Source organism: Macrobrachium rosenbergii, chromosome 45 (assembly GCF_040412425.1).
Source record: "Macrobrachium rosenbergii isolate ZJJX-2024 chromosome 45, ASM4041242v1, whole genome shotgun sequence".
Taxonomy (NCBI): Eukaryota; Metazoa; Arthropoda; class Malacostraca; order Decapoda; family Palaemonidae; genus Macrobrachium; species Macrobrachium rosenbergii.
Window position 1 is genome coordinate 16,492,572 of NC_089785.1, and position 17,542 is coordinate 16,510,113.

The 17,542-nt window shown below is 37.1% G+C and overlaps 1 protein-coding gene across 3 annotated transcripts; it reads left to right on the top strand.

Annotated features, from left to right (window-relative positions):
* Nucleotides 1–9,444: 9,444 nt before the first annotated feature.
* On the top strand, nt 9,445–17,542 carry LOC136829714 (uncharacterized). 3 transcript variants are annotated; one of them, XR_010850454.1, is made up of 6 exons: nt 9,521–9,854; nt 11,734–11,905; nt 12,465–12,577; nt 13,383–13,559; nt 16,499–17,121; nt 17,252–17,542. XR_010850454.1 is itself a non-coding variant. In XM_067088514.1 (5 exons), the coding sequence occupies exons 1-5, from the start codon at nt 9,828–9,830 to the stop codon at nt 16,529–16,531; spliced, it is 522 nt and encodes a 173-aa protein (XP_066944615.1). In that variant the 5' UTR covers nt 9,445–9,827; the 3' UTR covers nt 16,532–17,542. The 3 variants fall into 3 exon arrangements, 1 of the variants encoding a protein (XP_066944615.1); XR_010850453.1 differs by having other exon boundaries at nt 9,524–9,854; nt 16,499–17,087; nt 17,156–17,542; XM_067088514.1 differs by having other exon boundaries at nt 9,445–9,854; nt 16,499–17,542.

The following is a 17,542-nucleotide window of genomic DNA, read 5'->3' on the forward strand; positions in this document are numbered from 1 at the left end:
TTTGGCCCAAGGCCAAGCGCTGGTACCTATGAGGTCATTCAGCGCTGAAACTGAAATTGATAGTAAAAAGGTCTGAAAGGTGTAACAGGAGGAAAACCCCAAAGGAGTTGCACTATGAATCAATTGTTAGGAGAAGGTGGAGAGTAAGATGGAAGAAAGAGAATATGAGCGGAGGTACAGTGAAAGGAATGGAAGGGGTTACAGCTAGGGGCCGAGGGAACGCTGTCAAGAAACTTGGGTAATGCCTACAGTGTACCGCAAGAGGTGCACTGGCGGCACTAACCCCCTGCGGGTTAGCTAAGTAGAGTGGGGATAGTTTATACCCATTTAACCCAGAAGTTCTGCTGAGGGTGACAGACCACCAATGTCGATATTTGCGATGAGATCCTGACAGTGTTGCATATATTGGTGGAGGTCCCATATACTGTAGGTAAACGAGAGAAGGCAACAGTAAATTTTAGGTTCCAAAGGAGAGGTTTTTAAATGATGACGTTGATGTTGATAATGATAGGGATTTTTAAAAATTGTTTGCATTCTTATGACATTTAACCATTTCTAATTTGGCTACATTACTAATAATTACTTTATAAATTTCATCTTGAACCTCTTTTTCATCAGATGCGGCGTAACCAAAACGGTTCCTGCGCCAAGGTCATCAGACCAAACTTTCATAGACAAGTCAAACAACAGAACTAACTCTTCGTGATTCGTCTTAATTCCCTAAGATAATTTTCACTCGACCAAAGGATTACTCATAGGATTTCAACAAGCTGAGAGGAACATCTACAGGGAATCAACAACCCTCTGGTGAAGGATACATACATTATAATTTTGAATTATTTGTTGGAGATATACCTTTCCTCGACAGGAAAATGAAGTCGAGTATTTAAGACCAATAACAAAGAAACCCTCCTCAGCAAAAACAGCAGATGGTGGTTTTCGTGACCTTGAGTCACATGATCGACTTTGCCCAACAAATGAGAAGCGACTTGTCTCCATGCAGGGAACTTGCCTTTTGAGAGAGAGAGAGAGAGAGAGAGAGAGAGAGAGAGAGAGAGAGAGAGAGAGAGAGAGAAAGCATGCTTTACATATAAAAAAATTATCCTATGCATATTATTGTCTCCTCAAGGATTATAATAAAAATAGTTACCTACAGCTGACGGAAATCCTCAAAGTCAAGTATGGCTGTTAAACGCAAAGTCATTAAAAACAAGTAAAAAATAAGCCTAAGTTTCTTCGGCGCAATCGAGTTTTCTATACGGCCTCTACAGCGTATAATCAAGGCCACCGAAAATAGATCTATCTTCCGGTGGTCTCTTTATAATGCTGTATGAGCCACGGCCCGTGAAACCTTAACCACGGCCCGGTGGTGGCCTATCCCATATCGTTGCCAGAAGCACGATTATGGCTAACTTTAACCTTAAATAGAATAAAAACCACTGAGGCCAGAGGGCTGCAATCTGGTGTGTTTGATGACTGGACGGTCGATGACGACGTAACAATTTGCAGCCCTCTAGCCTCAGTAGTTTTCAAGATCTGAGGGCGGACAGAAAAAAGTGCGGATGGACAGACAAAGCCGGCATAATAGTTTTCTTTTATAGAAAACTAAAATTCACGATCATTTTCACTCCTGAATTTCAGTTAAATATATTTTTTCTTCTTTTGCCGCAAATTACCCATCATTACTCCAATTTGCGCAACAGCTTAATTAAGCTCTGTATATTAAGTAGCCACAGCGAGCTCTTCGCTTTTCGAATTGGAACTGGAATATCAGATTTAGGACAAAGGCCAAGCGCTAAGACCCATGAGATCATTCAAAGCTGAAAGGAAAATTGAGAGTAAAAAGGTTTTAAAGGGGTAACAGGAGGAAGACCTCGCACTTGTACTATTAAACTGTGCTTAGGATAGGATGGAAAGAAAGATGGAAGAAAGAAATGAGCAGAGGTACAGCAAAAGGAATGAAAGGGGTTGCAGCTAAGAGCCGAAGGGACGCCGCAAAGAACGCTGCTCACTACAAGCTCTTCAGTAATTAGATTCGTACCCACAGGTGGTCGGTTAGAACGAGGTTAGCAAAACCCATTATCTGAGTCATTATCTTTAGTGAAAGAATCTCTGGAACACAGGGGAAGGGAGCGGGTGTCGGGAAGTGAGTTATGGAATGGAACGGAATATAGTTTAGGCCAAAGGCCAAGCACTGGGACATATGAGGTCATTCAGCCCTGGAAAGGTGTAACAGGAAGAAAACCTCGCAGTTGCACTTGGAAATACTTGTTAGGAGAGGGTGGTTAGCAAGATGGAAGAAAGATAATATGAATGGAGGTACAGTAAAAGGAATGAAAAGGGTTGCAGCTAGTTGGCCGAGGGGGCGCTGCAAAGAACCTTTAGTAATTCTTACAATGCACCCCGTGAGGTGCACTGACGGCACTACAGCCCCCCGTCCCCTACGGTGGGGGGGGGGAGAGTGAGTTGCGAAAGCAGCCCTGAGCTGTAAAAAAATTTAGAAATAAAGAACAAACTATATAAGAATAATAACAAGGAGAAATAAAGAGGACGAAGCAATCAAACTAAGACACACGTAATCCCGTTCAGCAAAAGGCAAAACTTCACAAACATTGAATCTCTGCTGTTACTACCCCAAAGCCACCAGCAAATGCTAAGTGTCATCGTTGCATTTTCTATTGTTTTCTATATCATGAATTGTGACGAATACAATATGTTCAGTGGCCTGAGTCCAAGTTTCAGCTGTGATGCCATCATGAAGATCACAATGGCTTTTGTCATCACTCACTTGAAACCAACTTCTCTCTCTTTCTCTCTCTCCATCTTTTTCAATCATAATAAATGATGTTTCCTTGTCTCAAAACAATATCATAAACTTAAAACCTAAATATTGTGACGGGGGTAATGGTTTTATAAGTACACAACCGTTATTCTGCATAACCTTTGTCATCATCTTTCCCATGCAATTCGTCTGATAAATTTTCTATCGTTGCATCATGGTCTAGGAAGTTCTCTGCAGAATAGTTATTAGTGCCTTCTGGATCGTTACCAAGTGTAGTTCCTTTTTTTTATTTTATATATAGTTTTCTGGTGAAATAAAGCTTTCAACCGATCATAAGTAGAAGCCTGTTTCTTTTTTATTAATTAATATCCTACACTATAGATTTAGAGAATAAGGCCTGGCGACTGATATGCTGGGAAGCTCACTGAGAGAGAGAGAGAGAGAGAGAGAGAGAGAGAGAGAGAGAGAGAGAGAGAGAGAGAGAGAGAGAGTCAAAGTCAAAAGTCTTTATTCCATTAAAAATGGTTATTACATATATTTCTTTACGCGTTCTTGGGAGGCATAAGAGAGAGAGATTACAGTATAAATAGATTAAAGAATCAGTAACAGACCAACTGTATAACAAAGATTGCCCTAAAATCACTGACATTTTTTTTTTCAGTCACAAGGGATATTTTTTGGGCTCTCGCTATACTTATTCATGTTCAAACGGAGGAGTTGCCTTCTTCAGCTTCTCAGAATAACTGATTGGAAGAGTCGGAATTTCTAGGAAGGTGGAATATCCTCACCTCCTTCAAAAATCAGTTAATAGAATAGAATATAGAATTTAGGCCTAAGGCCAAGCGCTGGGACCTATGAGGTCATTCAGCGTTGAAACGGAAATTGAGAGTAGAAAGGTTTGAAAGGTGTAACAGGATGAAAACTTCGCAGTAGCACTATGAATCAATTGTTAGGAGAGGGTGAAAAGTAAGATGGGAGAAAGAGAACATGAACGGAGGTACACTAAAGGGAATGAGAGGCGTTGCAGCTAGGGGCCGAAGGGACGCTGCAAAGAACCTTAAGTAATGCCTACAGTGCAATGACGACACTAAACCCTACGAGGAAGTATAGACCGGTTTAAAATCTAGATAAGAAGATAGTCTCTAAAAATAATGCCACTGAAATAGCATATATAGCATATATATATATATATATATATATATATATATATATATATATATATATATATATATGTATGTATGTATATATATATATATGTGAAATTTTATCACACCGTGATTGATGTACAATCATTAAAATACAAATGTCGGTTAATATCCAATTCACGCTACTTCGGGAATATCCCCAAAGGGGAATAATCACCAAAGGGGAATAATCACCAAAGGGGAATTGTTAGTGATAAATGGATCAGTGCGGAAGTGTCTCGAACACTCGACACAATACCTTCCAACGACTCCAGTGGTTTGACCGTCGACTGGAGTCGTTGGAAGGTACTGTGTCGAGTGTTCGAGACACTTCAGTACCGATCCATTTATCACTTATAATTCCCCTTCGGTGATTATTCCCCTTCAGGATATTCGAAGTTGCGTGAATTGAATATTGAGTGGCATTTGTAGCTTAATGATTATATATATACATATATATATATACATTATATATATATATATATATATATATATATATATATATATATATATATATATATATATATATACATATATACATATTCTAGATGAAGTACCCAGCATTGCACAGTAAAAACTCAAAGTGTAGAACACAACCGGATATTTATTTATCCAAACCTTCTATTAGACAGGAAAAGGAATCAAACCTATCTAGAGTTTCATATAGAAGAATTTTTATGTACAAGCTTTTAAAAATATAAATACAGTTATAAAAATTATTAAGTAAAATCTTTCCCAAATTCACTATAACATTACTTCCCCCTTCCCAACCCCACCCCCTTTGGTGCTAGTGATGTCTTACACCCACAGTATTCTTTTCCAGATAGTAAGTCATATGTATAAAAAGTTTGCTTGAAATCACTTCATGTTTTTCAAAGTTATGCTGGAACATACACACATACATACATCCATTTTTATATATACAGATAAATAGCTGATGTACCCAACGTTGCACGGCAAAAACTCAAAGTACAAAACACACCCAGAGCATATACTTCTTCCCTTCAGTAATAATGCAACCCCACTGTTTCTGCAACTTTAATTTTTTCGTTTTCCTTAGTTGGTTGAAATGATGTATGCTAAACCCATAAATAGTTATTAAGTCTACAGGCAGCACCAGCCCCGTTTCAGGGAAGCCCTTCCCACCCCACCCCACCCACTTTGGTGCCCTTTGGTGCTAGTGATGTTTTACCCTACCCCCCTCCTCCTTATTCTTTTCCAGATAGTAAGACACATGTATACCAAGTTTGGTTGAAATTGCTCCATGCATTTCAGAGTTATGCTGGAACATACACGCATACCTACATCCATTTATATATATATATATATATATATATATATATATATATATATATATATATATATATATATATATATATATATTGTGTGTGTGTGTGTGTCTGTGTACGCTAAAAATCACAGAAATATGCACGTGATTTGTTTATCAGCTGAAGCCACGGGAAAAAGTTTGAAAAGAAACGACTGAGTGCAAGTACTTTTGTGGACTTGACACAACTTCAGGCACAAAGTGAAAGAAGGTATAAAGCACGCGAGCAAGAAAGCTCTTAAAAAATTAAAGCAAAAAAAATGGAAAATGTGTTATCAGGCCATTACAAACAGTAACAATGTTCATCCAAATTACTCAACTACTAAAACAAAACCCAAGTCAAAAAGGGAAAGCCAATGCCTAATGACAGCATCATATACAGAAGTGAATGATGACAGGCTAACTGCTTGACGACAAATATGAGCAGTAATATTAACTATAATAATATGCATAAAAAGACATCAACAATAAAAGAAATCATGACAAACAGTAATAAAAACTAAACGAAATTCTTAAAACTTCTTAGTGTTTTATCAATAATAAGATTGTCAACTTTATGCATACCAGGGCTCAAACTTAGAAGTTTTCTAGGATACGTCATGATAAAAGCAGATTCACTTATATTCCTGCTAATATGATAATAACAAAATAAGATTTCTTTTGCCGTCGTCCAATCGATATCATGATAAAAATTATGTTGATTTAATCTAGTAGATAAATATTTCCCCGTTTGATATACTTATCACAATTTTCAAATGGGCTGGTACAGAGGTAGCAGGTAGGCGATAGTGCTACAACTTTTTTGAGCACAGGGAGAATAGAAATTGGCTTGTAGTTACTGCAGTCCGCAGATATGCCACTCTTTGGAACAGGCACTGTATTACTAAGTTTTCACTCATCAGCAAAAATACTACATCGACATAAACATCGACATAAACATCCACCCCAGCTATCAAAATTATCCAGAATTTTCTTAACATCCCTGGAGCGAAATGCAAATTTTGTAAGAACAGGTTCAGGATGACAAGTTTCAGAGAGAGGGACATCCTCAGCTGATTGCGTAGCTTTAAAAGTTCGATGAAGCAGTTCAGCCTTTTCCCTAGCTAGCGCCAGTAACCAATCTGCCATCATCTGTTAGTAGCGGTGGCATGGAAGACGAGCCTGACCCAAAGACAGATGATGCCAATTTGGTCCACCATAGATGAGGCTGAGTAATTCTTTCAAGTTTCCTCTGTAAGGAATTATTGTAATTTCTCTTGGCCGTGTGGTAAGTTCTATTTGCAGTATGGCGAAACTCAACAAAAATGGTGTCATTTTCATTTGAACGATTTTGTCTCCAAGCATAGAATTTGGTTTGCTTGTCAGGGTAGGCTTATCTATACGTATCATCAAACCATGGCTGGTCATTTGTCCTAAATTTGATGACCTTTCTGGGGACATATCTTATTAAAATAGCCATCAGCATTTCATTTAACTTCTTCTTGGGATCAGGATCTAACAAAACAACAGAAATATTAAGTGCCTGATAAGCTTCAATAATGCGATCCCAATTGGCCCTGGATTTCAGCCGAACTGTTTTTCCAAGGTGGAATTCGGAATATACTAATTGACAGATGTGTCCATCTCAATGGCGCAATGATCAGAAGTGCCTATTTATTCACAGACCTTGGACTTCACAATAGCCGGAACATCTGTGAACATGAGGTCTAACCTACTAATCTATTACCAGAAATGTGCGTGGGTTCCTCAATTAGCTAGACAAAATCGGAGGCTACACAGAACTCAAGAGCAGACCGGCCATGTTGATCTGTGGAATTTGAATTTAGCCACTCACTGTGATTTGCATTACAGTCTCCACAAATAACGAATGAAACTTTTGAATCCTGTGACTGCGCCACACTAACCTTTTCCAAAAGACAGTCATATATAGAATCTTCGATATTTGGATTGCTGTAAACAGCAAATACGTAAACACTGTAGAATTTACTGAAAATTTTAAAACAAAGAAATTCATGGCAATTACACTCCAGATTTTTCTGACGATGATTAGGTAGTCCAGACTTGGTGTATAAATCTTGACCTTGCGCATGTGGGATGTTCCGGCGATAAATAAAATCAGGGCCATCAAACCCCGGATTAAAAACTCAACCTTTGACTTGTTGCTACTTACAAGAGTTTCAGATAAAAACATCAAATCATAGTTACAGGCACAAGTAAATTTGATCTTAAGCCCCGAATATTTGAGTAAAATACTTTGCCATTTTTCTTACTGTAATGAGTAACAAGCCCAGGTTTCAGCTCAATGTCTCCCGAAAGAATTAAAATGAACAACATAAAATCATTATCAAAACTAATAAATAGACTCATAACAACATTGTAAAAATCAACAGAACATAAAACAACAAAACCATCAACAACAACAGTATTTATATATTTACAAAAATTCTGTTGAGAGTAAAAAATAAACGTCACCATACCATGTGTCATTAAAAAAAAAAACATCGGAAGCAACTGGTCGACAACTGGGGAAGGACAATCAGGATGGATTCAGAAATTATAGAAAGCTTAGAAGGAAAAGATTAGGTACAGAAGAAGGCGCTTTCCTGATAATCCACCAAGCAACTTTTGCTTTCTCTTCAGCCTGCCCTACACACTTTTCGAAAGAACAGGAAAGTGAATGAAAAAGAGGATAAATGCCTGAGTGTACCCTCAGGCAAGGAACACGAACCCAAGACAATGGAAGGCCACGGTACAATGGCTATGGCACAGTCCAAGGTTGGAGAATAAGGTTTGTATTCAGAGTAGCCTTCTTTTAGCAGGGTTGCCTACCAAGGCTAAAGAGTCCCTTCTACCCACTGGTTTGATTTCGGAGTGTCCTACTCCTAAAAGAGTTGCCTGCCATGGATAAAGAGTCTCTTCTACCCTAACTCGTGAAGGCAGGGACGACACACCCTGAAGTGAATGTTGCTAAGAAAAGCCACATTAACCCACTACCCAAAAAATGTCTGTAGTAAGGTAAACACAATTGTGTTTCTGTTTGTAATGGCTTAAAAATACATTTTTCATCTTTTTTCCTCTTCACTCCAACTGTTTTAAACTTTGCTTTACTTCGTGCTTCGAAGGATGAAGTGTTAATTACACGAAAGTACTTGCACTGTCATATATATATATATATATATATATATATATATATATATATATATATATATATATATATATATATATATATATATATATATATATATATATATATATATATATATATATATATATATATATATATATATATATATATATATGTATATATATATATATATATATATATATATATATATATATATATATATATATATATATATATATATATATATATATATATATATATATATTCCTCCAGTTCACTGAATGTTGTATATTTTTCTAAGTTTTGAAAGACAAAATATACATACATAAAGTACAGATAATTTTCTTATGTCCGTCGACTTCAGTCGAACTGAGAGAATACTTTAAAAATACACGACAAAAGAAAGCTGCAGAGCCCTCTACAAACGGAGCCTAAAACAATGGTAAAAATGTTACGAGCATGCTACATGAGTGTACTTGCGTATGCCACAAATATGGCTGATAAACTTTCCGTTCTTGCTTTTGTTGAAAATATTTTCACAGTCCAAAATACATTTATTTCCCTAATGTCCTCACACTCGGGGGAAACATGCATTCAAGTATGTCTCCACTTAAGTTTTCGAGATACTTCGAACAATTATGTAACCGAGTCCGAAGCAAAGTTTCGAGCACAATGCAAAGCGAATATGGATAGACAGAATATAGGATTTCGGCCAAAGGGCAAAAGCTGGGACCTGTGAGGTCATTCCAGCGCTGAAAAGGAAATTGACAGTAGAAAGGTTTGAAAGGTGTAACAGGGGGGAAAACTCGCCGTTACACTATGAATCAATTGTTAGGAGAGGGTGGAAAGGAAGATGGCAGAAAGAGAATATGAAAGGTGGTACAGTAAATGGAATGACAGGGGTTGCAGCTGGGGACCGAAGGGACGCTGCGAGTAATGCTTACAGTGCACCGCATGAGGTGCACTGACGGCACTACCCCCTCCGGAGGCAAAGCAAATGTACCTCTCGAACATAGGCGGACTAAGTGACAAGAAGAGGAAAAACGCTGATTTTCGCTTCGCCTCTGAAAAATGGACAATGGAAGCTACTCGTCAGTAGGTCCATTGTCTCCATTCTCTTTGTCGAAGAATGGCCGCCCTTTCTGGGCATAAAACCCAGCGGCATTCGTGTACCCATCGTTATTCCAAGAGGGGCCAAGACTCTGGGATCACACCTCGAACGGCTCTGTCCCTTCCCCTCGTCCGTTTAACCGGTGTTTTCTAGCCACGCTCTCAACACCTAAAAATTCCCTCTCTTGCTTTCTGGCCAGCCTTGCAGTCATCCTTGAAATTCCCTCTTCCTTATATTTCGGGACATAACATTCTTCTCTCCGGCCTTTTCATATCGAAGTGAAACAAATCAACTACAGAATGGGATACTGGAATGCCGAGATCAAGGTGAGTGTTTATAGTGACTGCCATTTTTGGGTTTTCAGTTGGAAAAGCTCTCGAAGCTTTCGTAACCAGCTTTCTTCTTTTATCAAGAGCACCTCCACTGGGTTCAGCTTGGGTGATTTTTCTTGAATATAGCAGTGACGAGTACACAAAACAATGCCCCTTTAGACTGTGGATTTTATTACATAATATTTCGTAGATATCACTGTTAACAATCATCGAAATTGTGGCTTTTTCTTGATATATAAAAAACCGACTGTTCTAAGGTCTTACAGGAAAGCGTGCGTGAATCAAGGTTTCATGTAAATGGTGTAGATAAGCAGTAATTTGTTTTAGCGTTTAGAATTTTCTATGCTAAAAACAAACTTTGTATTTTTATATATAAACAAAACGGCTGGTTGGCAGTAAAAGTGCGCTTTAAACAAGGGTGACTTATTTTTCAATGGATGTTTAAATCAGCAAAAGACAAGGCAACTTAAGAGTAAGTTTCTTTGATAAGAAAATGGGTCATGAATTTAATGTGGAATTGCTGATATAAACCGATGATACTGTGTTAGATGGTGATAGTGGGAGAATCCTCAATCTGTCATAAGCAATCGAAAGCATCTGTGGTAGAACAGAACTGTAAGGTTATTAGTGACATGGAAACCTGTCAGCTCGATCAACGAGAAGTGGAAACACGTGACTGCATTAAGTGTTTGGGACCACAGGTCAAGCGATTGCACGTCCAGATGTAGAGGCTTTTGAAATGAGTTTCTGCGCAGTGTGGCTAAATTCAAAGGGAGTGAAAGCATGAGAAATGGGGAGACAAGAAGACCGGACGTGTTGAGTCACATTTCGACGTGATACGGTGAAGTTATGACACATCCTAGCCACTGGGGGTGGGGGTGGTAACCCAGTTCAATTTAGTGCCGGTCCCAAGCCCGGATAAATAGGGAGGTTGAGTCAAAGAGGCATCCTTCTGTAAAATGTCTGCCGAAAGCAATTTTGAAAAGAGAGCTCATATACAGTATATATATATATATATATATATATATATATATATATATATATATATATATATATATATATATATATATATATATATATATATATATATGTATTTATATTAAGACTATATAAACCAGGGATATATATATTTATATATATATATATATATATATATATATATATATATATATATATATATTATATATATTATATAATATATATATATATAATATATATTATATATATTATATAATCATATATATATATAATATATATATATATAATATATATATATATGAAATCATATATATATATATATATATATATTCATTTTACGGACATTTGATTCGCAGGGAATTCATTTACGGACATTTGATCCCCGAGGGGCTAGTACTAAGCACAGCGAAACGGTGATTCATCTACACTGTTTCGTCGTGTTTAGTACTAGCTCCTTGGGGATCAAATGTCCCTAAGTGCATTTGATCACATTTGATCCCAGAGGGACTGGTACTAAAGACGGCAAAACAACGTAGATGAATTACTGTTTCGCCGTGTCTAGTACTAGCCCCTCGACGATCAAATTTTCCTTAGTGGATTGGTGATTTCACGAATTCCCTGAAAATTTCAGGGATTTCTGTCACATAAATCCCTGGTTATATATAATCTCTGTGTCACATATACCTATGTACATATATATATATATATATATATATATATATATATATATATATATATATATATATATATATATATATATATATATGTCTATATATGTATGTATCTATATATATACACATATGTGTAAACAGACTGAATATATATGCTTTATTTAACATCAATTTTTTAACCTCACTGGGGCAAACCATTACCAAGACTGTCCCTTTGGTTTCAGTGTGTGTTGTTCTGCTCACTCGTAGCATCGCTTCTCCCTCAACCTTCTTCGAGCTATGAGATCGAATGCCTCTCCGTTGACTTTGACTGCGGCGACATAACGAACACCCTTGCCTCCGTCTGCCTGAGACACAACAACTACATCAACCCAGGACCCACCTACGTTTCCAAAGGTATGAGACAGAGGACGATCGTCGTTCTCTCCCCCGGAATGAGTGTCAGAAGGAATCTTTTTGCGTTCGCACTTTCTCTCAAAAACAACAGGATATCAACTATATCAGAGAATAAAGGGTGGTATTCTTTGCTCTGTCAGGAACTGGAACAGATATATAGTTAGTGTTAACCCTCTGACTACATTAAATCATTTTCTAAATCAATTTTTGCGAAGTCAGGCTTATTCGGAATTTTAAAGTTTTTTTGGTTTTGTATTTTTTTTTGTCGACCACAAATTACTGCTTCGGAAAATACAACACATAGATTTTCTTCTTCTTCTTCTCTCTCTCTCTCTCTCTCTCTCTCTCTCTCTCTCTCTCTCTCTCTCTCTCTCTCTCTCTCTCTCACATACTATCACGTTAGCGCGTTTCCTTCTTCATATTTACGTTATCAACGAAAAATTTCCCGAAAATATACTTTAGTCTTTTAATACAACAGAGAATCTCTCTCCTGATACTGAGCAAAGACTGACCTCCTCTACCCATAAGCTCTCCGTTAAATTCTTTCTTATTTTCACAGAGCGACGATCTGCTGACATCTATACCGTTCCTTCTACGAAGTCTCCATCGCTCGCCCACCCGAGAGCTACCCACTTGACCATGGCTGACGAAGAAACTCAGAAGGTATCTAAGGTAAATATATTTATGGTCTTCGTCGCCTCCAGCACCGCGTGGCGCACAGGGCGTCTGTGGAATTTCGCTGCTCTTGTCTCACGTGCTTTGTCTTCCACAAATCTCCACTCATCCCAAACCTCCCTTTTCGCAGTTGTCACCCAATTAGGTTTGGATCTTCCAATCCTTCTGATGCCCACAGGAGCCCGGCTCTCACACTTTCGCCTACTATCCTCCAAAGGATTGGACGAAGTATATTTCCATGATATCTCCGTCTCCCTTTCATCATTACCCGTTCTCCACATGGAATCTCCGCAACCTCCCTTATGGGGTCACTTCTAAAATCTTTCTCACTATCTGACTCCTGATATTCTTCTTAAAGCTTTATTTTCAAATCTATAAAATCTCTTGCATATAGTTTCACTGTCATTTCGTAAGTCATGACCGTATAGCCATGCAGATCTTACCAGACTTATATAGTATAATCTTACTTTTTGCATTAAAATTGCAGTCTGATTAATTGGTTGTCAATCTTATTCAGCCAATCCATTGTTTGATTTGCCGTTTTGAGCACTGAAAAATGGCAAGCAGATATTTTTTTATATCGCCTACAACTTTTCAAATGTACTGCAACTCAACCGCGGTGATATTGCGTTAAAGAATAATTTTAAGGCTAAAATAATTATGGAAATAATTTATTTGAATCGGACATTTAGAACCAGTTAAATGTCTTGTAGTGGATAATGTTAGGCATCGCAGTGCTGACCGAATATAGTATTCATTTCTTCTAACGCAGTCGTTGTTAACCCGACCCCCCCCAACCCAGGTGGAGGAGGAGATTCAGCACATGACGCTGAGCCGGGAAGAAGCGAACAATATGCTGCATTCGAAGCGTCGCTTCCGGAGGGACAGCGTAAGGAGAAGCCCAAGGGAGGAATGCTGCAACAACGCCTCTTTCAGACGGTGCAACTTCGAGGAAGTCGCCGAATATTGCATTGAACTGGTAAGATGAGTCTCCACTGAGCTCACCGTCAATTTTGCAGAGGGCTCTCATTTTCTGACTACCTTCAGATTTACAATACAGAGTTCCCTGTATCTTAGAACTTATATTCTGATTATAGAAGAAATGAAATTTAAACACTCTTTGATCCGTTGCTGGAAACCTTCCTTGTCATTCCTGAGATTTTGTACATACAGCAAATATAAATATACTGTAAGTGTTTATGGAAGATTATATATATATATATATATATATATATATATATATATATATATATATATATATATATATATATATATATAATATATATAATATATATAATATATATATATATATATATATATATATATATGTGTGTGTGTGTGTGTGTGTGTGTGTGTGTGTGTGTGTGTGTGTGTGTGTGTGTGTGTGTGTGTACAGCAATTGTAATAGCCACAATGCCCTCTTAACTTCTCGAATTCTTCGCATTTTGTTTGGATACTCTTGTCACTACCAAGCCTCAAGATCCAAGTGCAAGAAATATAAAGATATTATGATGTCCGGTGGCGGGAAACGAACCCGGGTTCCATAATCATAACTAGTTCACGCTGCCTAAGGCTTTGTAGCGACAAGCGTATCCAAAAGAAGCACGAAGAATTCGTAAAGTTAAGAGGGCATTGTGGCTATTACAATTACATATGTATCTGGTAAAAAGTGACCAGTAGATTATATATATATATATATATATATATATATATATATATATATATATATATATATATATATATATATATATATATATATATATATATATATATATATATATATATATATATATATATATATATATATATATAGAATTTTGAACCTACATAAACTGTCCTTCCTCCACTTCTCAACTTGCTGCATCAATAAAGATAATAAACGTGTCACTCATTCCTAGAACCATAACTGTGTCTCAGCTCCATCTTTACAATGAACAAGCCACTCTCCAACCTACAGCTGTAAGACATGGCTTCACTTCCATCTCGAAAACACTGTATCTCTCCGAGCAACCTTATCTGTACCGTAAGTCCTCGAAACCTTCCACATTTCCTGTCTCCATTCTATCATAAACCCAAAATAGCTTTATAGCTTTATTTTTAACATTCACACACAGCTATTTCCTAGCAAATATATATATATATATATATATATATATATATATATATATATATATATACATACACACAGTATATACATATATATATACATATACACACATATATATAATATATATATATATATATATATATATATATATATATATATATATATATATATATATTTATCAGAAATAGCTGTGAGTGAATATTAAAAATAAAGCTATAAAGCTATTTTTGGTTTATGATAGAATGGAGACAGGAAATGTGGAAGGTTTCGAGGACTTACGGTATACATGATAAGGTTGCTCGGAGAGATACAATGTTTTCGAGATGGAAGTGAAGCCATGTGTCAAACTGTAGGTTGAAGAGTGGCTTGTTCATTGTAAAGATGGAGCTGAAACAAGGTTATGTTATGGTTCTGAGATTGAGTGACATGTTTATTATCTTTATTGATGCAGCGATGCGAGAAGTCGGAGGAAGGACAGTTTATGTAGGTTCAAAGTGTGCCAGGAATGGAGTGTAGGATGGTTGATGTTCCCAGATATTAAAGTGCAAATTGAGGATAATGAAGAGAATCTGTGCAGCCTAGCAAAGGAGTCTGAAATTCTTTGCAAGAGGAATAAGTTGGAAGCAGCTGGATGCGTGCAAAAATTTAGAAGGAAACCTGGAATATCTGTGGAAGCCAAGTTGGGAATGCATGAATGGGTTGTTGAGCCATTTCTCCTCTTTGGAATTGAAGTGTGGTTATACTGAATCAAAATAAGAGGAAAAAAGGAAGTGGAGAAGAATTATTACATAGCACATGTTCACAAAAACCACTGGAAGAATGAGACATGTAAAAAGTGGTTGTAAGAATAGATCAGAATATTTTGAGATGGTTTTGTCATGTGGAAGGAATGAAGAATGGTAAGCTGGTGAAATGATTGTAAAATTCGGAAATGTCAGGAGACAGGAGGGGAGGAAAAGCTAGGCGGTGCTGGACAGATAGCTGAAAGAGGTATCAGACTCAGGCCCGTGAACAGAAAGTGGCCTTTGACTTTTAGTGGCGAGCCACTTCTCATTTAAACAATAGAAAATACATCAAATGAATAAGTAAATAACTGGTAAAAAATAATAGGTACTATGTGGATAATTAGTGATAAATGTGATAAAAGTGATATTTCAAAAAAGCATAGAACATTAATACATTTTGATAACAAAAACATACAAAATAACCGTAAGAATACCAGTTTCTATTGCTTAGAATATTGCAGTAAAATACTAAGGTGGCCCACTTGACTTTTGGTCTAGCGGAATAAGTTAATCTGTAACAGAGATTAAATGATAATTTAGGTACAAGGCACCTAATAATGCAAAACAAAGGCTAAAAAGTAAAGTAATTCATCTAAGAGGCAAAAGTTAATGAGAGCAGTTTTTTGTGCCCAGTTCAACTTAAAATGACTCATCCATAAGCTGCAGCGAATAGCAACAGCAATTCATGATGACTGAACCACCCTCTTTTTACATTGACCATGAGAAGAAAATGGCAGTTCTGCTACAACCCCGACCAAATTCAACACTGAAACGTAGTTTCATCAGAGCACAAAATTTGCCTTTCTATGTCACTTATGAAAGTCTCTTTATGAGTATACTGCACTGCATTCTCTGAAGGAAATCATAGTTGAGTGAAGGAAGAAAGAAAAATGTTCAGTTTTGTTTTAGTGCTACAGTTCCTTATCAGATTGCAGTTTCATTCATCTGCTTTCTTGAAATATCACCAGTTTTCTGATCCATTCTTTGTAAAATGTGATACTCATTGTGCATATGACTTTCTTGCAGCGTCCCGGCGTTAACACCTGCAGTTCCAGGTAGGAGGTCTCAAGGATCATCCCGTCCCTGTCCTATACTTGACAGGAGATGCTCAAAGTCAAATCACCGTCTTCGAGTCATGATGTGGAATGACCTTCAGCTAAAGCTGCCTTTTGGCTTTCCTCACAGTCAACTAAAAACAAATTTTTTTATCCTACCGTTACCTTCAGATAAATTATTCCTTTGTCTCAGCTTTAATTTCGGCTAAAGCTTTTTTTTTGTTCTACTCATGCATTCAGCTAAAGCTTTCTTTTGTTTCGCCTTTAAATTCAACACTCCTCTGCCTTACCCTTATTTCAGCTAATGGCTTCTTTTTATTTTACCATTACCATCCACAAAGCTTTGTTTTGTCTTACCTTCAGCTGAAACTTTCTTTTGTCCTCACCTTTACCCTCAGCTAAAACTTTAGTAAATGCTTTCTTGTCACACTTTTACTTTCAGCTAGGGATTCTTTTTTTTTTTTTTTTTGCCACTTTTACCTTCAGCTAAAGGGTACTATTGTCTCAGCCTTGCCTTCTGCTAAAGGTTCCTTTTGTCTTACCCTTGCCTTCAACTAAAGGTTCCTTTTGTCTCACCCTTGCCTTCAACTAAAGGTTCCTTTTGTCTCACCCTTGCCTTCAGCTAAAGGTTCCTTTTGTCTCACCCTTGCCTTCAGCCAAAGGTTCCTTTTGTCTCACCCTTGCCTTCAGCTAAAGGTTCCATTTGTCTCACCTTTGCCTTCAGCTAAAGGTTCCTTTTGTCTCACCCTTGCCTTCAGCTAAAGGTCCCTTTTGTCTCACCCGTGCATCCAACTAAAGGTTCCTTTTATCTCTCTTTTATCTTTAACTAAAGTTTTTTGTTTTTGTATCCTTGCCTTCAGCCAAACGTTCTTTTGTTTTATCTTTACACGCAACAACATCTAGACATTTCCAAACATTAAGCATATTGCATTATTATTGGTGATTCTTGTCGATGTTTCCGAAAAATTGTTTGATACATCAGTTATACGTCAAATAAATGCTTTTGAGAACACCG

Coding starts and splice junctions, on each gene's coding strand:
- LOC136829714 (XM_067088514.1), top strand. CDS start 9,828: ATGGGATACTGGAATGCCGAGATCAAG. Junction 11,906..12,464: donor ACCCACCTACGTTTCCAAAG/GTATGAGACAGA, acceptor TTATTTTCACAG/AGCGACGATCTGCTGACATC. Junction 12,578..13,382: donor AAACTCAGAAGGTATCTAAG/GTAAATATATTT, acceptor CCCCCAACCCAG/GTGGAGGAGGAGATTCAGCA.